This window comes from Acartia tonsa, chromosome 3 (assembly GCF_053477335.1).
Source record: "Acartia tonsa isolate MP-2025a chromosome 3, ASM5347733v1, whole genome shotgun sequence".
Taxonomy (NCBI): domain Eukaryota; kingdom Metazoa; phylum Arthropoda; class Copepoda; order Calanoida; family Acartiidae; genus Acartia; species Acartia tonsa.
Window position 1 is genome coordinate 21,404,278 of NC_137262.1, and position 27,880 is coordinate 21,432,157.

The 27,880-nt window shown below is 29.5% G+C and overlaps 1 protein-coding gene across 1 annotated transcript in view; it reads left to right on the forward strand.

Annotated features, from left to right (window-relative positions):
• Positions 1-771: 771 nt before the first annotated feature.
• The window catches only part of LOC145313630 (uncharacterized), a 61,319-nt gene continuing 34,210 nt past the window's right edge, over positions 772-27,880 (forward strand). Inside the window, exons 1-6 of the mRNA XM_080153116.1 lie at positions 772-1,475; positions 2,770-2,890; positions 12,590-12,634; positions 13,110-13,163; positions 14,164-14,283; positions 17,195-17,293. Of these exons, the coding sequence (XP_080009242.1) occupies positions 922-1,475; positions 2,770-2,890; positions 12,590-12,634; positions 13,110-13,163; positions 14,164-14,283; positions 17,195-17,293 (993 nt within the window). The 5' untranslated portion in view covers positions 772-921. The remainder of the gene's footprint in view (positions 1,476-2,769; positions 2,891-12,589; positions 12,635-13,109; positions 13,164-14,163; positions 14,284-17,194; positions 17,294-27,880) is intronic.

The following is a 27,880-nucleotide window of genomic DNA, read 5'->3' on the forward strand; positions in this document are numbered from 1 at the left end:
ATCATAATATCATTAATTAAAATTTCAAAAGTAGTTTGGAATTTTTGTTGTAGAAATAGACTAAATTTTATCAAGGTTATTTGTCCATCTGTTGTTTTTAAGAATGTAGGTTCAGTTTTTAAAAAAAATTTTTAATATTCAATATTTAAAATTTAAAACTTTATTTTTTTTTTAATCCAGTTTTTTTTGGATGTAATTTAGGTAAAATATTTTTTTTATTTCTTTAAATTAGCTTATTAAGCAATTTTTTTTTTATTTATTATTGTTTTTGTTTTTTTTCTCACTTAATTGCATTTTGTTTTTTTTCTACTGATTTTTGTCAACCTTTTTTGTCATAAACTTTTTTTTTCTTTTGGCCAAAAATAAATTTTAGAGTTTTTTAAAAATTTTTATTTTTGTATCACACCTTTAAAATGGAGTTATTTCTAACATTTTTTTCATATAACTTTGATAAATATTTTTTTTTTAAATTTTGCTTCCTTTTAACCTTTTTGACAAAAAAGCAAATTTGTTATTTTTTTAAAAAACTTGATTAACTTGTTAAATGACTTTTTTTACTAAAAGAAACTTTTTTTTTACCTAATAACTTTAAACAAAATACAAAAAAAAATATTTCAATTGTACTGAACTAAAAACAAATATTTCTACTTATTTTACGTCTAATACAGTCACTTCTTAGCATTTAAACTAAGGAAGAAAGAGTGCGTTTAGTGCGCTGGTTTTATTTTCTTCATAATATGATCTCTCTTTTATAATTCTTCTCCCCTTTTGAAAAATTATTCTGTATACTAATCAGTTGTTACAAATTCTTTAATGAAACATAATATGGTGACTATTTTGTATTACAACAAATTACAAAAAGTTTAGTGATATTTGCGTAAACTTAAAAAAAAAAAATTTTAGCTGTTAAAAATTATTAAAATGAAATTTACATTATTTTTGTATTTTCATCTTGCATTTTTTTACCTTGTTTGTCAATCAACTAATAGTATAAAATCATCAAAAGGATTGTGGGATAATTTAGGCAAATCAAATGCCAAAAATAATGAAAATAAAAACGATAATAGTAGTAGTAACTTTCAAAAAAATACACAAAATCTGGAAAAAGACTTATTTATTGACAATTTAAAATCAAGGTTTAAAAATCAGAATAGTCCAATTTCTGACAGCAGTAATGATTTTTTACCTTTTGAAACAAAACTGGACCAAGATTACAAGTTTTTAAGTGAAAATAGGACAAATATTACAAGTTTTTGGAAACAAGACCACATTGATTTATTAGAACATGGGAAAAAACTACCACAAATCATAAATAATTACCCAGCACCAAATAATCATCGAAGAAAAAATGGAAATACCGAAGTTCATAAAATAGAGAAATATAGCAAAACTAGGCAAACAGAAGTTCCTCAAATTGAAAATAACCAACAACAATTTGGAGAATCTACGATTAGTGAAGTTATGAAAATTCATAAGTAAGCAAATTTAAATTTTATCTTACAACAAATAGACAAATCTTAATAAAACTTAATAAAAATTTGTAAAATATAAAATAATAGCGTAAAAAAGCAAGGATGATGCATTAACTTCTTGAAAAATACGACAACATTTTTAATTGAAATTTTTTTACATTTTTGCTAAAACAAAACTTTTAAATTCTGTACTTATAAAAAAAATTGTAAAATACGATTTAAATACAAAATAACATTCAAAAAACAAATTATGATTAGTTAAAATGAATATAGCTAATGTTTTTTTTGTTTTTTTTTAAGATTAGAGAAATAGATAAACATTTTAAAATTAATTAGTGATGAAGCATTTAACTTAAAAAAAAAATTTAAAAAACATTTTATTCATTTATACAGATAATATAATTTGAAATATTTTTTTAAGAATTAGCCACTTTTTTATGCATGTACTTGAATTAGAATAACAAGCGCCTATATTAGGGCTATATTTTTTTAATATTACACATTTAAAAGTTTTTCACAATAATAAGATTTTAAAAAATAATATAATTTAAAAAATTTACTTTTATTTTTGACTACTTGTAACATCCTTTTTTTGCTGCACAAAACCGCAAAAAGCTGTCTTTATACATATTACAATTTTAGAAAGCAAACTTTATTCATAATTAAGGTCGGTGCGTCCGTCCGTTTTTCTTAGATTATTATTTTCTTATTTTATTCGTTTAATTAGGCAAGTTAGAATTGTCCAATCGATTTCAAACTTTGCATGAATAATCCTGTCGTTTGATCTTATTTCTCTTTAAAGTATGTCAATAAACATTATTTAGTTTCAAGCAGTTATTGTCCTACCATTTAAATGCTTTATTTTTATAAATGTTGTCATCCTTGTTTTTTATCTAAAATAATATTTAATTGATTTTTTTAATCTAGTAAATTATATAATAAAAATAATAAGATATATTACTTTTTTACTTACAAAGTTATTTATTAAATGCAAAAATCCCAATCAGTTTTTTTTTAGCAAAAAAACTATTTTACAATAAAAAATCTTTTTCTCTTTTTTATGATGTTGTATAACCTTTTTATATATAAAAAAAATATTTTAAAATTGTTTTCTTGCTCGTCTAGCTTCAGTTTTTGACCTTTTAACATAACCTAAATATTAATATTTATGATGTAGATAATTTTTTTGATAAAAAAAGGTTTTTATCTGCTAAATGCACCTTATTAAGTTTGACAAAAAATGAAATTAAATAAATTAGCTAGATATACTATCTCTATTATTATAATTTTTTTTTAGGTCCGACACTTTAGAGAGTTTACAAAGAATAAATAGTCGAAACAGATTAGCAACAAATAGACAAAGTGATGGTCGTCGTCCTCTAGCAATCAACAGGCGACAAGGAGAATTTAGCGATGTGGTAAACATTTTTCTATTATTCATTCGAATTCGGTGGATAGGAACCGGTTTTTATCCATACAAAAAAACTATGTCTAGCATCGTAATATAACCAGTTTTCTACGAATATAAAAATGTACAATCATAAGATTAAAACCAGTTTTTTAGCCCGTGCCTTTGGCATCTCGGGGCTAAAAAACTGGTTTTAATCTTAGAATTGTACATTTTATTCCGCGGAAAGCCGTTTATAATACGATGCGAGAAATAACTATTAAAAACCTAATAACTTAATAACTTTAATCAGTTATTAAAAGCAAAGCTTTTCTTTATTTAAGGTCGGTTCGTCCGTCTAAGATAGATAGCTTTTTTTCGTTAAAATTGGCATATTAGAACTTTCTTATTAAATTCAAACATTTTTAACATGTTGATTTTTCTAACTTTAAACAACAAGTTTTTATGTAATTTAATAATCTGTTTTTAACAAAGCAACTCTATAATCAAGTTCTAAAAAAGTAAGTAAGTTCCTAAACATTATACTCTATTAAGCAGTTTTTTAACAAATAGGTTCTTAATAAAAAAGTTTATGCTATTCTATTGATTTTTTTGAAACCTGCCTTCAAGTTTATTTTAATAAAGTTTTTATATTTAATTTTTTTTTGTTCTACAGCTTTTTTCCCCCATGTTTTAACAAATTTAACTTTTTTATATATTCAAAAATACTGGACTAAAACAAAATTTTTTCAATACAAAATAAATATATCTAGCATAATTATATGAAGTTTGTTTTTACAAAATAAAAGATGCACCATTTTAATTAAATTTAGTTTTTTTAGCATCTAAAACCTTAAAACTGGTTTTATTTTTAAAATTGTACATTTTATATCAGAAAAATAACTGTTTACAATATAATACGAGAAATAATTATCAATATTTTCTTTAAAACATCAAAATTGATGTCTTATTTAAATAATTTTTACCATTAGAAAATAAAATGAGTAATTACTAGTATATTAGGCTAAAACTTATGCAATTAATAATTTTTTTTAATCAAAAGTTTTTTTTCTCAAGAATTATAAACACAGAAAACCCCAAAAAAATTAGGATATCTATTTACCATCTATTAATAATAATAATAAAAACAAGAATTACTCAGATTTTTTTATTTTTATATTTTACTTTTACCTAATTTTTTTGTCTCACAAATTTAGTGTTATCGTTTTTAGTAGCAATGCTACTCTATAACTTGCAATGTCCGTCTAACTGTATGTCCGTCTGTCCGTCTGTTTTAGTTTGGGAAAAACGTGATTTTCTCGGCTCCTATAAAAGATAAAAGGCTGAAATTTTTTGACAACATTCCCATTATTAAGGAGCAAAATTAACTATAAAACATCAATTGCGTTTGGACCGCTTTTTAGCAGGTTTTAGGCTATTTTTGTATTTTTTACATTTTTGTCCATATCTTTGGTGTTTATGTCCGATTTCCAAATTTTTTTTCAGTTGAAGTATCAAAATTAAGTTTTCTGTCTTTTCAATTAAATAATTATGACGGTCAGACTTCCTTTAAGCAGGTTTTAGGCTATTTTGTATTTTTCACATTTTTCTCCATACCTTTGGTCCGATTTCCAAAGTTTTTCAGTTATAGATACCAAAATTTAATTTCCTGTCGTTTCAAGAAAACATCAATGGCGGTCAGACTGCCTTTTTGCAGGTTTTTGGCTATTTTCATATTTTACCTCACATCTTTGGTGTTTATTTTCCGATTTTTAAAATCTTTGTAGTTAAAAATATCAAAATTAAATTTTCCGTTGTTTTGAGCATCCATTTACTTTGACTGACAGTCTGTTAGTCATAGTACTGAAATATAAATATCAAGAAATTAAAAACAAATGTTAAAAAGGTTTCGTGATTTTTTTCCTAATATACATGCTTTTCACAACTAATCTTTAAATTCTTATACATATTTTTTCTGCTTCGCTACTTATGGATGTTGTCATCCTTGTTTAAAGACAAATTTTCTACAATTTTTTATTTTTATTTTAAGATAATTGGCTATACATTTTGCAGACTTTTAAAATCGATAAATCTAAAAAAAATTCTAAATTTTTTATTAGCTTTTTTCTTACTTTAGATAGGTATAAAATTTTTATTTTTTTTAGCAAAAGTTAAAATAAAATTTTTTTATTTTAATTTTAGAAAAATGAATGGTCTTAAAAAAATTCATTTATATGCATGTTTTTGTTAACCTTTATGTTAAAAACGTTTTAGAAAACGTTTTTTAATTAAAAACATAATCAAATGAAAAAAATTATAGGCATTACCTATTTTTAACAGTTATTTAGCTGCTTGTACTTTTTGCTACAGGTTTTTTCGTCTGTCTGTCAGTCTGAAGCTTAAAATCTCAGTAACCGCTAAACCGTTTGGGTTCTACTCTTTAGGGATTATACCTACTGGTCCTTCGATGGTTTAAGACTATTTTCTAGGAGGGTGGGACACTCCAACTCCCTAAAAAACCGCCCCCTTCAAAAAAAATTTCATCTAAAAATTTTTTTTGGCTTTTTGACACTTTAAAAAATTGACATCTTTAAAAAGTTGTGACAATTATAGGTATTAAACAAGGATTACAACATTTATAAGTAGCAAAGCACAAAAAAATGTAGATGGGAATACGTAGAAGTAGATTTAAAGTGTATTTATTAAAATCAAGAATAGATTTATTGGAGAAAATAAACACGAAACCTTGTTTTATTTTGCATGATGAAAACGGTTAAAGTAAATTACATACTAAATGCACATAACAATGGGAAAATATATGTTGAAACTGTTAATGCAAAAAAGTTTTAAAATTGAACCAAAAATACCAAAGATATCAAGAAATGTGTCAAACATATAAAAATAGCCAAAAACCTGCTAAAAAGGCAGTTTGGCCGCCATTGTTTTTTCACTTAAAACGCCAAAAATTTAATTTTAATATCTTTAACTAAAATTTTTTTTGAAAATTAGACTATAAACACCGAAGATATGGGGGAAAATGTGAAAAATATAAAAATAGCCAAACCTGTAAAAAGGAAATCTGACCGTCATTGTTGTTTTCTTTAAATGACAGAAAATTTAATTTTGATATCTATAAGTGAAAAAATTTCGAAAATTGGACCATAAACACCAAAGATATGGGGAAAAATGAAAAAAATATAAAAAAAAGCCAAAAACCTGCAAAAAGGAAGTCTGACCGTCATTGTTGTTTTCTTCAAATGACGGGAAATTTAATTTTGATATCTTTAACTAAACAATTTTGAAAATCGGACTACAAACACCCAAGTTATGAGGAAAATTTGAAAAAAAATATAAAAATAGCCTAAAACCTGCTAAAAAGCGGTCCGACCGTTATTGATGTTTCATAGTTAATTGTGCTTCTTAATGGTAGGAATGTTGTCAAAAAATTTCAGCTTTCTATCTTTTATAATAGCCGAGAAAATCACGTTTCCCCCAATTCATTCATTACGGAAAAACGGACGGACACACGGACGGACATTGTGAATTATAGAGAAGCTTTGCTACTAATAAAATTTACAGAGGAAAGTTTTCAACTTTTGTGTATACAGTGAACAACCTGGGTTAGATTTTTACGAATTGAAATTTTTGTGCATACGTTGCACAACTTGGGTTTAATTTTATTAAAGAATAATTCGAGGGTTGACTTTCCCCTAGTGATACATAAAGTAGTAAGAATTTTCTTGTCTATAATACAAAGTAAAACAATGTCTGTCTTTTTGTTTGTTTGTCTATTTGTTTGTAGCGAAGGACCTCGCTAACCACTAAATCGATCAGTTTTTCCTTTACAAAGTAGCTTCTCATATGTCCTGGAAAGGTTTATATCCATTTTCTTGGGAATTTAGACCCCCCCTCCTCAAAAAAAAAAAAAATGCAAAACGGGTAATTTATATAAATTATCTATACTAAAAAATTATTTTAATTTTTAAAATTTAGGACATTTTTTTCACAATAATATATATTATACATTCTTTTAGTATTAAAAACAGCACAATTTAAATTTACTAAATATTTTTTTTTGTAATTATGCAAAAACAACATTTTTTATAATTTTAAAGCAATTAAGGAACATTTGTGCATGACTTTTGAAAATTTAATACATCATTGCTTTTATTTGTAACGGTTTGACTCTAGTTTAGTCTTAACACAAAAAATTATGCTATAATTGTTATAGTGTTTTTAGATTTTAATATTAAATTTTTTCTGTTGTTGTACTTTTTGTAGACAAAAATTCTAACTTAATTTGTGTTTAACTACAGAAGTTTTTATAATATTTTCATCTAAACAACTGTTTACTAAAAAATTAAACAACAATATAAACAAAAATAAAAAAACAAATTGAAAAATACAGTAGATTTGAAAATATTTATTCAAATGTTTACATTTTAGTGTTTTTTTTTTTTTAATTGTAAGATCTTTAAGTCAAACAAATATTAAAACTGCATTACACTTTGTTTTGAATATAAACAGGTTTTTTTTTGCAGAGTAGGGCATTCAAAATTAAGCATAGCAGAAAATTCACTATTTTTATTTGCAATGCTTAATATATTAAAATATATACTCATTATGTACTGTAAATGCCAGTTAGCAACACAAAATTAGTAAATATACTATGTAAAATATTTCATAGTTAAATATCTTTTTCCTACAAGGAACACAGATCCTATTTACTAATTTGTGTCAGCAATATTTGAGCCTAATTTTTTTTTGAGTGAATTAAAATTGTTCTAATTCTATGGAACAGTCTGATAAAGACTTACTAGGCTCTAATTAATGTTTTTTCTAAATAAATAAAAGATAAAAATGTTTTTTTCCTCATACAGATTGGACCTAAGTTTTACTCTAATAGATCAAAAATAGAAAAAAAAATAAATAGAGAGCAATCCTTTTCCTTCTAAAAAAAAAATTTAACTCAACTTAAATTGTTTCATATTTACTTTTTTATAAACTAAAAAAAGAAAATGAGTTATCAAATTCGACTTTTCTCCTACTTAAGTGCTTCTAGAAGCCTCTAAAGTCGTAGTTGGTGGTAAACATTGATAAAGGTTGACCATTTTTAATTGTTTTAGGCTTTTTATTCTTGGTGTTTTTTTGATTTAAAAAAAAAAATTTTAATCAAAAATATCAAAATTAAATTTCCCGTCAATTTAAAAAAAAAAGTGTTAGTTATAAATAGTAAATAAATTTTATAGTTTTATTAGAAAAAAACAATGACAAAAAAAATGCCTTTTGATTTTTATAAAAAAATTTGAATTAAAACTATCAAAATTAATTTCCTGTCGTTTTTAAAAAAAAAAACAATGACATTTAAACTGCTTTTTTGCAGGTTTATGGTTATTTTTTTTTTTTTTTTTTACAATTTTTCTATATTTTCTGTGTTTATAGTCCGATTTAAAAAAAAAATATTAAATCAAATTTTCTGTCGTTTAAAGAAGACAATAATTGCCTTTTTGCAGGTTTTAAGCTTTTTTTTCTATATTTTTAACATTTTTCTCATCATTTATGTTTATAGTCAGATTTTCAAAATAGTTATAAGAGAAGCAACTTTATAATTAAATCCTAGAAATCTGAACATGTCCATAAACATTGTTCTGTATTAGGCAGTTTTTCAACAATTTACTAACAATTTTGCTTCGACTCTTATAAATTTATATTCTGATCATTCAGTTCTGACATTTTACAAGTGTTAATGTCTATTTGTTCTACCGTTTCAGAGCTTGTTTAGTAAGTAATAAACAATGAATTTAATTTCAAGCTTTAGGCAAAAGTTTGATTATTTTCTAATTATATTCAATTTTTCTGAAAAGATATACAGGGTAGGGCAAATAAGACCGGACAAATTCTAATTTCTAAACAAATGAACATAAAATCGTCAATTTTAAAGATTTTATTGAATTTTAAAAACTGGCAAGCAAAATAGGTTTATGACTATTAGATTATTCAATAAAATCGCCGCCAGCCTTAATTACCGCCTCTACCCGCCTCCTCAACTGCCGGCAGGTCCAGGTCAAAATGTACCTGTCCAAGCTGGCATAGTTCTCCTTGATAGTGACAATGAGGGAGGTCTTAGTGGTATGAGCACATCTATTGGTGCATGCTTCAAAGTAGCCCAAGGCCCAAAAGTCCATGGAATTAAGATCGGGCTGCTGGGAGCCCACATTTCCTTAGGAACGTGAGTAACCGCAGGATCCATATTCTCCCAACTTTCAAGCTACCCTTATACACGGAGGCTCTTATTTAGACCACAGTTGAGCTAGAACGACGTTCTTTACCTTTTTAGAAATGGCATGAGGTTTCAGCTAGGGTTGTCAGCGCAACCCATAGTCTAAAATGAGTTTTAAAGTTAAATATGGATCCCTGAAGTCAAGAACCAAGAAATTTTCACGAATTTTGACGTTTTTTACATCTCAAAATCTGCCCCGTTTTACTTTGCTAGAGTACTACGGCCAAGCCATTTCAGATATAGAGCTCTAGTCTTTTCTAGTGTCTTACTTATGTATCTAACAGTATCCCCAGCAAGTTGTATAACTCTAGCTCACCTACAGATGGGCTGAGGTCAGATTTAGTGGGCCCTAATCGAGAATACAGATTAAACCACCGGCGCATTTGGAATCTGCCTTGTTGAACATATGCGCGGCCAGCTCGTTGTACAAGTCCATCTTCGTCCAAAAAATAGTTTGTGCTAAAAGTACATTATCTAAGCTTTTTATAGTGTGGTCAAACGTCCTAATTGGTCAAGTAGTTTTGGCGCTATGGCCGTTTAAAGTTTGTCCGGTCTTATTTGCCCCACTTTGTAAATTGTTAGGGTTTATTTTGTCATATTTCGTTGTTTATAGTTTCATAAAATAAGATATTTTTTAGTTATTGAATTTTTTTGAAACTTTTGCCTAAAATTTATTAATTAATTAATCAAAATTGATTAAAATTTGTTAAAATATTTTTATTTTTATACAATTATAAATATTTTTAATAAGAAAAAAAATTTTAAGATTTTTATTTAAAGAAGTTTTTTTAAAATATTTTTTTTAGTTTCTTCAATTCTTAATTAGTTAGAAATGCTTTACCTTGTCACTGATAAGTAAGACAAAGATTTTGCAATCAGATGCCATAAAAAATTTTATTTTTAATTTGTATTTTATACAATATTAAATTTTTTCCTTTTACTTTGCATTCTTGATTATTTTTATAGATTTTTTCAATTTGTAAGCTATAGGACGGTGTCTGTCTGTTTCTTTGTTCCTTAAGTTCTTGGTAACCACTAAATCGATCGGATCCTACTTTTAAGGGAATATACCTACTGGTCTTGTAATGATTTTAGGCTATTTTATTAGAGCATCGACACCCCCAACCTCTCTAAAAATAAAAAATTACCCCTTAATTTTTTTTGATAATGCAAATGATGAAGATAAAACACCAATTATCTGGTGCTGCACCACAAGTACTACATTTTTTTAATTACCTCTTGGGGCAAAGCTAGTCAAATATAAATTATATATTATTAGTTATTTAATTTTTGTCGCAATCAAATTCTTGCAAGATTTTAATGCTTACAAAAAAATTATGAAAATGATTTGACACAAGAATTTACATTAAATAAAATAACTGAAAAAGACATATTCGTTCAACCATAAAAGTAGTTTTTTAATAAAAAATTATTCAATTTATACATTTTTTTGGCTAAATTTATTTAATCATTTTTTAATTTTTCTCTTATACAAAATTGAAAAAAGGATGACGCCAAATTCTTTAGTAAATCAAAACTCTAAGACCAAGAAACTAATTATAAATTTAGACAGACTTTAAAAGCATGACACATGCTCTTTAATCAACATAAAATCACTAACAATGGCTTCGACGTTAGCCTTTATGATATGACTTTGGTAAATCAAAACTCTGAGAGGTATTAAAAATTCAAGATCTTTTTAAAAAAAATACTCAATCTATCAAAATTTAAAGACTATATAAATCTAAAAAAATATCTGCTTAAAATAGTAATTTTTTTTTGTTTTTTTCATTTTTAAACTAGAAAAAATTTAAATACACTAAAAAAAATATCTCTTAGTTTCACTACACTTAATTTCTTATTTTTAGGTGAGTTAAAAATGATAAAATCAACTCACCTACCTACAATGAACATTCATAAAGCACTCAAACCACTACACAAGCTTTATACACACAAAAAGATTATTATATTTTTCTTTCTCCACATTCAAAATGATTTGCGCATGGTGCACAAAACCCAAAACAAATGCCGCAAATAGATTTTATTCTCTAACGCATTTAAACCCAAGAAAAAATGTTGTCTTTAAAATTTAGATTACTAAAATTCAAATTTAATACACAATTTGATTCATAAACTTAAAATATCACAAAAATTTTTCAAATTTTGTGAAAATAATCATTTTTTGAATACAACTCTTGTATAATTTTTTTTACTTTATTGTTCTCCGTGCTTGGTTTTCTCAAAAAATAGTACCTTTTTACAACTAGTGTAAATTATGTTAAATGTGTCAGTCAGTTAGTCTTACTGGATTCGTGGTTTAGTACCTTTTTACAGCTAGTGTAAATTAGTTTAAATGTCTCAGTCAGTTAGTATTACTGGATTTGTAATATTTTTTTATAATTAAAAATTTTTAACAAAAATGACAACATCCCTACGTAGAGAAGCACAAAAAATCATGGATAGTAATAGATACAAGTAGATTTAAAGTGTATTTATTAAAATCAAGAATAGATTTATTTGAGAAAATAAACACAAAACCTTGTTTTATTTTGTATAAAAGATGTTAATGACAATGAACAAAATATTTTGATGCTGATATCACAAAAAGTTTTTAAAATGTGACTAAAACACTAAAGATATAGGTAAATATGTAAAACAAATAAAAATTAGCAAAAAACCTGCTAAAAGACAGTCTGACTGCCATTGTTGCTTTCTTAAAACAACAGGAAATAAGTCTTTTTTATCCTCAGCTTAAAAAAATTTAGAAAATGGGACTACATACATAAAAGATAGGAAAAAATTAGGAAAATGTTTATAATAGCCTATAACCTGCTAAAAGGCAGTCTAATTGTCAGTTTTTTAAAAAAAATACAAAATAGCTTTAAACCTGCTGAAACGACAGGACATTTAATTTTGATATTTTTAACTGAAAAATTTTTGGAAATCGGACAATAAAAACTAAAGATATGGAGAAAAATGTAAAAAATACAAAAAAGCTTTAAATCACCACAGGACTAATAGGTATACACCCTAAAAAGTAGAATCCGATCAGTTAAGTGGTTCCCGAGATCTTAAGGGACGAACAGACGAATAGATAGAAATACGGACGGAGAGACAGACATCATTCTACTTTGTATTACTTATTTTAAAGCATGTCTTTTGTTTTCTATTCATAGTATTTTTACTTTTACTTTTTACTCAGCTATTTAAGAACAAAAATAAGCCTGCTATCCACCTTATGTAATCTTAGAATTGGCTACAAAGTGGCATTTAGTTGTATTTAATATGGTTATTAATTAACTGAAACTTGTATAACCTCGTCCAAAGTGAAATATAAATTAATTTTTTTTTAAAACTAAATAATCACATTTAATTTTGACGTTTAGAATGTCTGTAGATTGTTGTTGATTAATTTTGTTATAAAAAATTCAAATTGTTTTTCATTTGGAGGTTGAGATCATTAGTGAAGAAGAAAGAAGTAGACTTGCTGCACAGGTATTGCATAATTGTTTAATAATTCATTGTTTTATCAGTTACAATACCAGCAAAGCATTAAAGGATATAATTAAAATGTTTATTAGGAATTTTTAAATTTTTTTTCTTTTATATACATTTTGATATAAATAAATAGATATATACTCAAAGTGCTTTTAAAGCAAAACACTATGAACATTATAAAAATATAAAAAATTATTGTAACAAACGATTAAATACTTTTATTTGGGTAGTTATGAAAGCTGCGCATTTAATAGTAGCTGTAGCTGTAGCTGTCGAGCCATAGGTTAAAAGATAGGTTAACTATAAATTTAAAATCAAAATTATTGTATAGTGTTGCTGCTGGTTCAGGGGAGATTTTTTCAAAGTTTTGTATACAGTTCAAAAAAGTGTTTTTAACATTTTAAAAATACTTTTAACGTATAAAATTTTTTATAATTTTAAATTTTTTTATTTAAAATAATTTTATGTTGAGGTGAATGCAGTAAATGTGCTAGACATGATTAAAAGTCTTCAAGATGAAATAAAGGTAAAATTTTAATATTGAATTTAAAGTATTTGTGTTTAAGTATGCAGGGTGGGGCAAATAAAACTGAACTTTTTCTAATTTCTAATCAAATGAACACAAAATTGTCAATTTCAAGATTTTTAATTAATTTTCAAAATTTGCATGCCTCCTGCCCCCTGAACCTCCCACAGGCCCTAATCACTATGTTTTTATCCAATCTGGCGAAGTTTTCTTTAACAGGATTCAAATTTACATATCTTTCAAGCTACCCTTTGACATATTAGCACTCGAATCATTTGGGTTACAGTTGAGCTAGGGTTGTCAGAACAACTTATAGTCTAAAACGAGTTTCAAGGTTCATATGGGCCACTGAAGTCGAGAACTGAGATATTTTAAAGAATTTTCTCGTATTCATTCAAATCCGGTGGATAGAAACCGGTTCTCATCCATACGAAAAAACTATGTCTAGCATCGTATTATATCCAGTTTTTTACGAATATAGAAATGTACAATCATAAGATCAAAACTAGTTTTTTTTAGCCGGTGCCTTCGGCACCACGGGGCTAAAAAAAACTAGTTTTAATCTTATAATTGTACATTCTATTTCCGCGAAAAGCCGTTTATAATACAATACGAGAAATAACTATTCTCGTATTCATTCAAATCCGGTGGATAGGAACCGGTTCTCATCCATACGAAAAAAACTATGTCTAGCATCGTATTATATCCTGCTTTCTTAGAATATAAAAATGTACCATCAAAAGATTAAAACCAGTTTTTTTAGCCCCTGTTTTTGGCACCTTGGGGCTAAAAAACTGGTTTTAATCTTATAACTGTACATTCTATATCCGCGGAAAGCTGTTTATAATACGATGAAAGAAATAACTATTAACGTTTTGACATATCACGTTTCACTTTAACGGAGTACAACTCAACAAGCGTTAATGTTCGTTTGTCCTTCCATTTCAGAGCTTTGCTTTCATGAATAATGTCATCCTTGTTTTAATAATATTGAATTTAGGAAATTGACAACGAGATACAGGCTGAACATGAGAAAATTAGAAAACTGAAGGAAACTAAGCAGATAGAAAAAGAATTAGAAGATGATGTGGAGGCCATACCAATTTCTAAAGTTGCTCAGGTACAAAATGCTTTTATAATAATCTTGAAATAGTTACACAGGGACAATAACATAGAGTTTTGTCAGAAGGGTTTGACAATCCCTTTAAAGCAAAATCGAATTGGGTGAGCTGTGTTTGTGGGGGGATAGGTAATACAAAGAAATGTGTTGGGTGGCCGGGGGGGGGGGGGGGGGGCTTGGATGTTGTAAGCCTCATGGTGTAAAATATCTATCCAGTATGGTGTAAAAAAAAGTAATATGCTAGCAACAACAACAAAATTTTCATTATATCTTAGTATTTACTTTAAAATAAAAACCAATAAGATTAAAACAATTAATACATAAATATCTACAAATAAGTCCTGTATTTATCCTACATTTGTATCTTAAAGAAGAAAAAAACGGTCATAACACGCAAATATACAATAACATTTTAAATAAAATACAAGTTAAAAACCCAGCCCTTAAAAAAGCCACGAAAAGAATAAAGGAACTACGCATACATACCTCGCAATACTATTATTTTCCCCAATAATTAAAAAAACGACGCATTTGAGCTCATACGATGCTTTTTATAATTTTTCTTTAAATCCATCGCGTTTAGGGCCCCTTTTGCGACAGAAAACTGAAAAATGCGCCAGGTTTACGGGGAGGGGGGGGGAGGGTATCCATTTTGACACTTACCGGGTGTCAAAATTGAAGATACCCCCGAGGGGGGGGGGGGGGGGGAGAAGGGTTAATTTTCATAATACTGATCTCCACTCCTAAAGTTGGATTATCCCAAGAATATTTATAAAATAAATACTTAATGTTCATGAAAAATACGAATTATCTATCTTAATGGAAACTGAATTTTTTTTATTTGTTTCAAGAAAGCTAAATGAAAACCCCGTCTATCTTATGACACTATCATATGAAAACAAGGATGACAACATCCATAAAAGCGAAGCACTGAAACGGTAGGACAAACGGACATTAGCACTTGTATAGTGTTAACTTAATTATCATATATAAATTTATAAAGTCAAAGCAAAATTGTAAGTAAATTTGTCGTAAAACTGCTTGATACAGAATAATTTTTATGGACATACTTACATTTTTAGGACTTGATTATAGAGTTGCTTCGCTTAAAACATTATACTTTGTTGTCCCAGGAATCAATATACCAAAAATCAGATCAATCCGATGATTTGATCACATAAAAATTTGTTGTTAAAAAAGTAAAAAAATCAACATGTTTAAAATGGACGTACGGACATTTTGGTAATGATTATAGAGTTGCTAAGCTTTCTAAATCGTACCTAACTACTAGAGGAATCATCATGCAAAATTTGAAATCGATAGGACAATTCTAACATGCCCAAATTAACGGAAAAAGCTATCCGTTACGGACGGACGGACGGACGGACGTACGGACGGACCGACCCTAATTATAGAAAAGCTTCGCTTTTAAAAATATGTCTAGCATTGTATTATAACCAGTTTTCTATAAATATAAAAATGTACAATCATAAGATTTAAACCAGATTTTTAGCCCGAGCCTTCGGCAGCTCGGGGCTAAAAAACTGGTTTTAATCTTATAATTGTACATTTTTTTATCTGCGGAAAGCTGTTTATTATACGATGCGCGAAATAACTAATCTTCTTGGTGCTACCACACCTGAAAAAAAGGTGATCTGAGATGCAAGAAAATAGAAAGATAAACTTGTGAAATGGAGTACCAGAATTAATAGACAACCTTTCAGAACGGAATCGAAATTTAAAAGAGTTTACAAAATTACCAAAATGCTATCTAAGAAAAGTCAATCAGACTAAAGACAAAAAAGGACAAATACTTATGACTGAACAAGAGAAGGGTGAAAAGTAGGTTGAGAATAATTTAAGGAAGTTTTAAACAGACCTCACTTTGACAACATTTCTTGCCCATCATCTGCTGAGAATGATATCAGAATAAGAACTGATGGACGAAATAAAATGGAAATTAGAAAAGCTATTGAATTAAAAAAATCTAATTACCTGAATCTTGAAAGCTGACAAGCTTAAACATCTACCAAACATCTCACTAAGCTGTTTAATGTAATAGGGAAGACTAAGCTATTCCAGAAGACTGTTGTAAAGGTATCATTAAAAAGTTAACAAAAAAGGTGATATCCCACAACTCTCTTAACCTAGCCAAGTTACTCCGTCTCTGAGCTAATTTTTAACTAAGATTTCAAATCATTTCGTTACTGTTATTGTATTCTTTTTAGTAGCGAAGCTACTCTATAATTCACTTTGTCTGTCTGTCAGTCAGCCAGTAACGCTATAGTGGAAACGTGATTTTCTCGGCTCCTATTAGAGATAGACAGCTGAAATTTTTAGTGAAGATTACTATGACAGTTGCGCATCTAATCTATACATTGTTTTGTCCATCTGTCTAATAATTGGGGTTCTAGATCGATTCCTAGATTTTTACTTTTTTGCAATTTTCCCAATTCCTGTTCAAGATTAATGGCTGGAATTTTAAATAAATTTAAATTCTACATATTTAAATCAAGTTTTATTAAAATGCCTTTATTGTTTGGGGTGCTAGATCGATTTCTAGATTTTTAGGTTTTCTTGATTTTTTCGATACCTATACAATATAGACAGCTGAAAATTTCAGGGATTGAATAAGTTTAAACTCTACATATTTCCATCAAGTTTTATTATGGTACTTTTATTAGTTGGGGTGCTAGATCGATTTCTAGTTTTTAAAGTTTTTGTGATTTTAACTCCTGTTTAAGATAAATGGGTGGAATTTAAAAAAGTTTCGTGATTTTTATTATTGAAGTTTTTTATAACATACTCTATAGATTATTTTCCCCAGATGTCTTTTAATAATTTTTGAGCTTTGCTACTTATGGATGTTGTCATCCTTGTTTCTTAATTAATCAATATTGTATGTTTTAAGGAATCTGCCGAAGAAACAATGAAAGAGCTAACTTTACAGAAAGAGGACACGACCATGAAAAAAATTATTGCGCAGATGATGCTCATGAAACAAATACAGGTAGTAGCAAAATCCTCATTAGTAGCGAAGCTACTCTATAATTCACTTTGTCCGTCCGTCCGTCAGTCCGTAACGCTATGGGGGAAACGGGATTTACTCAGCTCCTATAAAAGATAGAATGCTGAAATTTTTTGACAACATTCCCATCATTAAGGAGCACAATTAAGTATGAAACATCGATGACGGTAGGGCCGCTTTTTAGCAGGTGTTAGGCTATTTGGACCATGGAAAGAAAACAAAGTCATTCCTTAATTAGGACAGAAATCACCTTCCTAGGAAGGACATAAGTAGCTTCCCTTATGTGAGGATTTGTTAGATGAAGGGCATAACTTGTCTCCCTTAACAAAGATTTTGCAAGATGAAGGACATAAGTAGCCTCCCTTCACCACACAAAACCAAGCTTTTTGGTCCTTCACATAGCAAAATCTTGCATAAAATAGTTTTTCTGTCCTTCACATAGCAAATTCTTGCAAAACATAGCAAATTCTTGCAAAACATAGCATTTATGTCCTTCACATAGCAAATTCTTGCAAAACATAGCATTTATGTCCTTCACATAGCAAATTCTTGCAAAACATAGCAAATTCTTGCAAAACATAGCAAATTCTTGCAAAACATAGCAAATTCTTGCAAAACATAGCATTTATGTCCTTCACATAGCAAATTCTTGCAAAACATAGCAAATTCTTGCAAAACATAGCATTTATGTCCTTCACATAGCAAATTCTTGCAAAACATAGCAAATTCTTGCAAAACATAGCATTTATGTCCTTCACATAGCAAATTCTTGCAAAACATAGCAAATTCTTGCAAAACATAGCATTTATGTCCTTCACATAGCAAATTCTTGCAAAACATAGCAAATTCTTGTAAAACATAGCAAATTCTTGCAAAACATAGCAAATTCTTGCAAAACATAGCATTTATGTCCTTCACATAGCAAATTCTTGCAAAACTTAGCAAATTCTTGCAAAACATAGCATTTATGTCCTTCACATAGCAAATTCTTGCAAAACATAGCAAATTCTTGCAAAACATAGCAAATTCTTGCAAAACATAGCATTTATGTCCTTCACATAGCAAATTCTTGCAAAACATAGCAAATTCTTGCAAAACATAGCAAATTCTTGCAAAACATAGCATTTATGTCCTTCACATAGCAAATTCTTGCAAAACATAGCAAATTCTTGCAAAACATAGCATTTATGTCCTTCACATAGCAAATTCTTGCAAAACATAGCAAATTCTTGCAAAACTTAGCATTTCTGTCCTTAACATAGCATTTTGGTCCTTCACATAGCAAAATCTCACAAAACATAGGTTTTTCTGACCTTTTTCTACCAGGAGATCATAACTAAATCAGAACACACATAACAAGAGTTTTTACATAATACATTAAGATTATCAATTATGCATTTAACTCTGCATAAATTATGATAATTCATTATTATTACCCCTCCCCCCCCCCTATTTAAAATTTACCCCTGCATAAATTATGATAATTTATGCTGAGTTAAATGTACTGTTTGAACTTCTATCTAACAGGATATGAGAATTCAATTAGAACACACATAACAAGAGTGTTTACATAGTACATTCAGATTAACAATTATTCAATTGGCCCCTTTTCAGTCCATCATATGACTTGGTAAGGAGGTTGAGGAGCATTTTAAGCAGCCTAAATTCCACTATGCTATCCCACTTTTCCTAAAAGGCGTCATAGCTGGTCTCTTTTGTGTCCATCATATGACATGGGAGGTGATGCCATGTAGGAAAAGTGGCATTGCATTCTTGGGAATTTAGACTGCATAAAATGCTCCTCAACCTCCTTCCCATGTCATATGATGGACTGAAAAGGGGCCAGCTATGACGCCTTTTAGGCCCTAGAATGCAATGCCACTTTTCCTACATGGCACCATAGCGCCTCTTTTGTGTCACAACCTCCCATGTCATATGATGGACACAAAAGAGGCCAGCTATGACGCCTTTTAGGAAAAGTGGCATAGCATAGTGGAATTTAGGCTGCATAAAATGCTCCTCAACCTCCTTGCCATGTCATATGATGGACTGAAAAGGGGCCAATTGAATAATTTTTAATCTGAATGTACTATGTAAACACTCTTGTTATGTGTGTTCTGATTAAGTTCTCATATCCTGTTAGATAGAAGTTCAAACAGTACATTTAACTCAGCATAAATTATCATAATTTATGCAGGGGTAAATTTTAAAAAGGGGGGGGGGGAGGGGTAGTAATAATGAATTATCATAATTTATGCAGAGTTAAATGCATAATTGATAATGTTAATGTATTATGTAAAAACTCTTGATATGTGTGTTCTGATTTAGTTCTGATTTCCTGGTAGAAAAAGGTCAGAAAAACCTATGTTTTGTGAGATTTTGCTATGTGAAGGACCAAAATGCTATGTTAAGGACAGAAATGCTAAGTTTTCCAAGAATTTGCTATGTTTTGCAAGAATTTGCTATGTGAAGGACAGAAATGCTATGTTTTGCAAGAATTTGCTATGTTTTGCAAGAATTTGCTATGTTTTGCAAGAATTTGCTATGTGAAGGACAGAAATGCTATGTTTTGCAAGAATTTGCTATGTTTTGCAAGAATTTGCTATGTTTTGCAAGAATTTGCTATGGGAAGGACATAAATGCTATGTTTATCAAGAATTTGCTATGTTTTGCAAAAATTTGCTATGTGAAGGACATAAATGCTATGTTTTGCAAGAATTTGCTATGTTTTGCAAGAATTTGCTATGTGAAGGACATAAATGCTATGTTTTGCAAGAATTTGCTATGTTTTGCAAGAATTTGCTATGTGAAGGACATAAATGCTATGTTTTGCAAGAATTTGCTATGTTTTGCAAGAATTTGCTATGTTTTGCAAGAATTTGCTATGTTTTGCAAGAATTTGCTATGTGAAGGACATAAATGCTATGTTTTGCAAGAATTTGCTATGTGAAGGACATAAATGCTATGTTTTGCAAGAATTTGCTATGTTTTGCAAGAATTTGCTATGTTTTGCAAGAATTTGCTATGTGAAGGACATAAATGCTATGTTTTGCAAGAATTTGCTATGTGAAGGACATAAATGCTATGTTTTGCAAGAATTTGCTATGTGAATGACAGAAATGCTATGTTTTGTGAGGTTTTGCTATGTGAAGGACAGAAAAGCTAAGTTTTGCAACTTGAAGGACATAAGCAGCCTTCCTAATGTAAGAATTTGTCAGACAAAGGACATAAGTCACCTCCCTTAAGTTAGATTTTGTTAGATGAAGGACATAAGTAGCCTTCCTTAGACCAATTTCCAGTGACTTCTGTCCTAATTAGGAATGACTTTGTTTTCTTTCCATGATCCGGCTATTTTTGTATTTTTCACATTTTTCTCCATATCTTTAGTGTTTATGGTGCGATTTTCAAAATTTTTTTAGTTATAGATATCTAAATTAAATTTCCAGTCGTTTAAAGAAAACAATTATGACGGTCAGACTGCCTTTAAGCAGGTTTTAGGCTATTTTTGTATTTTTCACATTTTTCTCCATATCTTTGGTGTTAATGGTCCGATTTAAAAAATTTGTGTTTATGGTGCGATTTTCAAAATTTTTTTAGTTATATGTATCAAAATTAAATTTTCTGTTCTTTAAAAAAAACAACTATGACGGTCTGACTGCCTTTTAGCAGGTTTTAGGCTATTTTTGTATTTTTAACATTTTTCTCCATATCTTTGGTGTTAATGGTCCGATTTAAAATTTTTTTTTAATTATAGATATCAAAATTAAATTTCCTGTTCTTTAGCAGGTTTTTGCTATTTTTATATGTTTTACATATTTCCCCATATTTTTGGCGTTTTTAGTCCAATTCTAAAACTTTTTTGGGATATCATTATCAAAATAATTTTTCCCATTGTTATGAGTATCTTTTACGTAATTTACTTTGACCGTCATCATTATACAAAATAAAACGGGGTTTCGTGTTTATTTTCTCCAATAAATCAATTAATAAATACACTTTAAATCTACTTGTGCGTATTACCATCTATGATTTTATTTTTTGTGCTTCGGTACTTTTGGATGTTGCCATCCTTGTCTTTATTTCATAGGCCAGTTAAATTACAATTAACATTATACAAAAGAAAAACGTCTGATTTCTTCAGGAGTTAAGGAGATCATGAAAGAAAACAAGGATGACAACATCCATAAGTATCGAAGCCAAAAAATTGTGGATGAGAATGCGTAGAAGTAGATTTAAAGTGTATTTATTAAAATCAAGCATAGATTTATTGGAAAAAATAAACACAAAACCTTGTTTTATTTTGTGTGTTAAAGACGGTTAAAGTTATTTACATACTAGATGCACATAACAATGGGAAAAAATATTTTGAAACTGTTAATGCAAAAAAGTTTTAAAATTGGACCAAAAATACCAAAGATATGGGGAAATATGTCAAACATATAAAATAGCCAAAAACCTGCTAAAAGGCAGTTTGGCCGCCATTGTTTCTTTTCTTAAAACGCCAGAAATTTAATTTTATAATCATTAACTGAAATTTTTTTGAAAATTTGACCATAAACACCAAAGACACGGGGGAAAATGTGAAAATATAAAAATAGCCAAAAACCTGCAAAAAGTAAGTCTGACAGTCATTGTTGTTTTCTTCAAACGTCAGGAAATTTAATTTTGATATCTTTAACTGAAAAAATTTCGAAAATCGGATCATAAATACTAAAAATATGGGGGAAAATGTAAAAATATAAAAATAGCTAAAAAGCCTGACTGCCATTGTTGTTTTCTTCAAATGACGGGAAATTTCATTTTGATATCTGTAACTGAAAAAATTTTTAAAATCGGACCAAAAACACCAAAGATATTGGGAAAATATAAAAATAGCCTAAAACCTACTAAAAAGCAGTCCGACCGCTATTGATGTTTTATAGTTAATTGTGCTCCTTAAAGATGGGAATGTGGTCAAAAAAATTTAGCTCTCTATCTTTTATAGGAGCCGAGAAAATCACGTTTCCCCCAATTCATTAATTATGGACGGACGGACGGACGGACGGACAGACGGACGGACATTGTGAATTATAGAGTAGCTTCGCTACTAAAAACAGAGCAGTTAAATTGTAATGTATTTTTAAAACCTGGTCATTTTCAAAACAAATTTGCTCCATTTGGTAAAACCTGAGGAAGATAATCCACAGTTCTAGGGCAAGTTCCCAGTTGAGGAGTGAGATTCTACCCCATCTGAAAAAATAAACCCCCCCCCGTCGCCATCTATCAAAATAACCCCCCCCCCCCCCGGAATCATGAAATTTGATACCCCATCATATGATTTTGTCCCCATCATGTAATTTGATCCCCATCTTCATATTTAGTACATCTCCAAGAGAAACAAAATATTGTCAGAGAAGGGATAGATTATTGAACAGGGGACAAAAATGAAGGATGGGGTCTAAATTGGAACATGGGGCCAGAATTGGAAGGTGGGGTCTGATTTGATAGATGGGGGCATGATTGGCAGAAGGGGGAAAAAAATCTGGGTAGGGGGAGGGGAGAGTTGAGAGGGGTTTGCGAGGTGAGCCTGGCGTGAAAGAATTTACAGTGTGTTTTTTTTTATGAGAACTTTTTTGAAAGCAATTTTATTCCACTTATAGTTATCAGAATTTAATGATTAATGGCTTATTTTCTTTGTTTTTTAATGCAATTAATAGAACATTAAAAAAATATTTCAGTTTTTAATTAAAAAGTACAGTAAAATCTAAAATTCAATACTTAGGTGACAACATCAAAATGGTTTTAGCGCATTTTTCTTATGCTCAAATCGTCTACCCTTTGCAAGAAAAAAATTGGATTTTCAGTTGTCAACTTTGGGGGGCCAGTACTCCCTCTCTGGTTGAGATATGACCTGCAAACTTTGAGATTTTCTAGTACATGTTCCTAATAGTATCTGTATCAATTTTTAGCTCTAGATCTCAACTTTGAAGCGTTTCGCAGCCATTCTTGCAAAAGGTAGAAGATTTCAACATAAGAAAAATGTGCTAAAACCATTTTTAGATGTTGACACCTAAGTTTTTAATTTTACATTTTACTGTACTTTTTAAACAAAAACTGTAATATTTTTTTAATGTTCTATTAATTGCATTAAAAAACAAAGAAAATAAGCCATTAATCATTAAATTCTGATAACTATAAGTGGGGTAAAATTGCATTCAAAAAAGTTCTCATAAAAATAAACACACTGTATATTAGGCTAGCATAAAGCTACTTTGCTCCACTGCAGTGAAGCTTTGCCTTTCACTCTTTTTGATTTTGCTATATTTTAAATAAAATATGAAAATGACTCTATTTATTTTTTTTATTTCTCTTTTAAGACTTTTTATACTAAATCACCAACATATTCTAATACTTTACTTTACCTAATATTCTAAGAAAAAAATTTGGCTCCATTGAAGAAAAATAACAATAGTTTGTTTGAAATAGGAACATCTAGTGGCAGATTATTGAACTACATAATATACATTTTTCTGGATGTCATCAAACATGATTAGTGGTTGAAAAACACATATGGGGTAGCAAACAATGCTATGATATTAAAATTGCAGCAAGGGGTTAAAATTCACACATGGAGGTCAAAAAATTAATATGGGGTCATTATTTCATGATAAGGTAGGTTCAAGTGCTTATATCTGGAGAACCGTAAGAGATAGAGGCTTGACTGTGGTAACTCAGATTTACATAAGGAAGCCATTTATGCACATGGGGTACCAAAATTTGCTATGGGGTATTTTTTTTATGATGGGGGTAGTTTTAAGTGCTTATATCTGGAGGTCAAAAAATTAATATGGGGTCATTATTTCATGATAAGGTAGGTTCAAGTGCTTATATCTGGAGAACCGTAAGAGATAGAGGCCTAGTTGCTTGACTGTGGTAACTCAGATTTACATAAGGAAGCCATTTATGCACATAGGGTACCAAAATTTGATAGGGAATATTTTTATGGGTAAAAATTAGATATAGGGGCCATATTTTATGATGGAGGGGAAATTAGGTTAAGTTAGGTTAGGTAATATTGAGTAGCCCTGCAGGAGACCCTAACTCTGCAGGGCTACTCAATATTTCCTAATCCCTTCAGGGGAGGAATTAGGTAAGGTTAGGTAATATTAAGTAGCCCTGCAGGGTTACTCAATCATAAACTAACCTAACAAGAGCTAACCTACCCAAAAAGTGTGCATCGAAGAATTACTCTTTTTGGTAGGTTTGAATAATGTGCTGGCTAATTGTGCATGCTAAGTTAGGTTTCCAACTTAGTCTTTTTTTATAGGAGTATCAGGGGGTTCAATGTTTTGGGGCATAACTTCCTTATTTATTGTTCGATTTTAACCATCCAGACATCTATGGAAACGGGGGAAGCTAACCAATACAGCCAAAGTGTTTTTAAAGGGGAGGGGGGGGGGAAAAGGGAAGGAAGCTAACCAAAGCTAACTTTTCATCATATATTGTCCGTTTTTAGTGATGAAGTATAAATGGATAGGTGAACTTTAGGGGATTTTTCAAGGGGGAGGGGTTAAGGGAGAAGGGAAGGAATCTAACCTAACCATCATAGACTTCTTTTATGTTGTCCGTTATTGGTGATTGAAGTATCAATAGATAGGTAAACTTAAGGGGAATACATCAGAAGCGTTTTCAAAGAGGAGGGGGGTTGGGGAAAGGGGAAAAAAGGGAAGGAATCTAACCTAACCATCATAGACTTGTTATATATTGTCCGTTTTTAGTGATTGAAGTATCAATGGTTAGGTAAACTTTAGGGGAATACATCACAAGTATTTTCAAAGGGGGTGGGGGGACATGTGGGCAGAAAATATGTTCAGGGGGGAGGGGTTGACCTAACCAAACATTGTTGATTTTCTAAAACTGTTCAGGGGGGTGGGGGGACCTAATCAAAGAACCAGAATAAAACTTTGGGTACTAGAATAAAACTTTGGCTACCTGTATAAAACTTTGGGTACCAGTATTAAATTTTGGGTACCAATAATTTAAGACAAATGTTTTTATGACAAACGTACCTTTATGACAAATGTAATTATGATAAATGTTTTTATGACAAATTTAATTATGAAATATGTTTTTATGACAAGTACAATTTTTCAACGTATGTTTTATGACAAATGTATTTATGACAAGTGTATTTATGTCAAGTGTATTTATGACAAAAATAACTGAGCCAAAAAGTTTTTTTCAAAAAGTTTAACAGATTTCATTCTTAAATTTGGAAGATAATTTTTCTCATTGAAAATATTTTGAAGAAAAAACATGATTTTATGTGAAGTGTAGTTTTATATGAAATGTACCTTTATGTCAAGTTTACTTTTCTTAGAAGAGTACCTTTATGTTAAATGTATCTTTATGTCAAGTTTACCTTTATTTTAAATGTACCTTTATGTTAAATATACCTTTATGTCAAATGTTTTTTTGGGAAATGTACTTTCATGTGAAATGTACCTTTATGTCAAATATACCTTTATAACAAACGTTTTTTTGTAAAATATATGTCAAATGTTTTTATGGGAAATGTAACTTTATGTCAAATGTACCTTTATGGCAAATGTACCTTTATGTTTTCAGTTCTCTTAATTTTTATATTTTTTCTCCCAACCACATATTTTTTTATTCTCCAACTTTAGCAGGGTCAACCATGCAGAACATACATTCCTGGTTTAAGTATAAACCTGAATAATTTACCTTGAAATTGATAGGAATTACAAAATATTAACTTTAAATTCTATTACTGGCTTTGTCAGGCGGGGCTTCCATACGTTAACCTCCATATGTTATGTTAGAGATTGAATAAAGATCATATAGAAGTGAATAAAGTTTTGTTATTGTAGGTATTTCACAAAGTAAATTTTAAAAAAGTAAATGACATTTGAATATTTTTTTCAGAAATTAAGGGAAAGGACAAAGATTGATAAAAGTTCTCCCAATTTTATTTTATTTCAAATTTTGGTTTTGATGGCCTATAATTATTGGGGGAATATAAGGATAAAGGAATAAAGTACAGCCAACGAGCAAAATAAATCTTAAATGATATTTGTTAGGAAGATACAAAGATTGTCTTTACTACGAAGCTTTGCCCCCAAAAATTAAGGAAAAAATTACTAAATTATTTTTAAGTTAATTCACTTGTTGGTTACAGCTGGTAAGAAACAAAATCAAATAACACCTTATAATTTTATCCCTATATCCCTGCTATCTACACGCCCTTGTTCAATGCATGTGCTATTTGATGCAATTTAGTGTGTGTGAATGTGTATTATATATGTATGTAGTATTTTTAAATTGGTCAAGTGGCTAGTGGCTTCAGTCTTCTTAGTGGCGTGCAAACCGAAAGGGGCATTAGGGGCAATCGCCCGCCCCCCTAGCGACCAAAACGCCCCCCCCCCCAAGCCACCGCCCCCCCCCTGCTCCCCCTAAATGTTGAAAAATGCCCTGTTTTGCCCCCCCCCCTGATAATTTTTGCTTCGCACCCTTCCAAATGGTTTCTGCTTTTTATCACATTGTATATTTTGTTGTTATTTCTATAAAACATTTGTAAACATCAAATATTTAATTAAAAAGTTATTTTATATAAAAAAAGAAACAGCGTTGATATTTATCTAAGCCTTTTTCTTAACAATGTATGTATGTCTAAATGAATAACTATATATGATGTCATATGATTTTCACGATAAGTTTATCATTTTTTTGTGTAAATACCCTTACAAAAATACGTTTTTTTTTATGGCAATTTTCATTAAAAACCCTTAAAACTAACTACACTCTATATTCCTAACTTGATAAAATACGCCACTCTTGTTGTCTTTAATTGATTTTAGTTCAAAGGGGAAGTAAATATTTTTAGGTGCGCTTCTCGCACCGCCCCAATAAATCCTTGGAAACACCACTTTATGAAAAATTGACAGATTTTTGAAGTGCCATTTGAAGAGGGTAGGATATGTTGATATAACTTTTTAGCTTCTCTATAATTCACTATGGCTGTCAGTTCGTAATGCTAAGGGGGAAATGTTATTTTCTCAACTACAATTAAAGATAGAAGGCTAAAACTTAATGTTAACATTCCCATCATTATGGAGTACAATTAACTATAAAAAAATCATGAAGGTCAAATTGCTTTTCAGGACGTTTTTGGCTATTTTTGTATCTTTTTACAATTCCCCCATTGTTCGGTCCAATTTACAGAATTTTTGTAGATATGGGTCAAAATCAAATTTCGGTTATAGTCCCTTTCATGACATTGCCTCTTAAGGGGCGTTTTGTTGTATTTTCACAGTAGCTTTTCCCCTATTTATAGCCCCTGCAGGGCCAATTGCCTTACCCTGCAGGGAAATCACCTAACCTAACTTAACCTATAAAAACCCATTAAAAGCTACTGTGAAAATATGACGAAATGCCCCAAAAGAGACTATACCCCAAAGTTTTCCATATTTCTAAGACGAGTAATTTTTTTTATTTTTAACATAGTTCTTTATGTGGTACGATACATTTTTTTGTGGATTATAAAATCAAAAAAAATAAAATTTCTTGTTG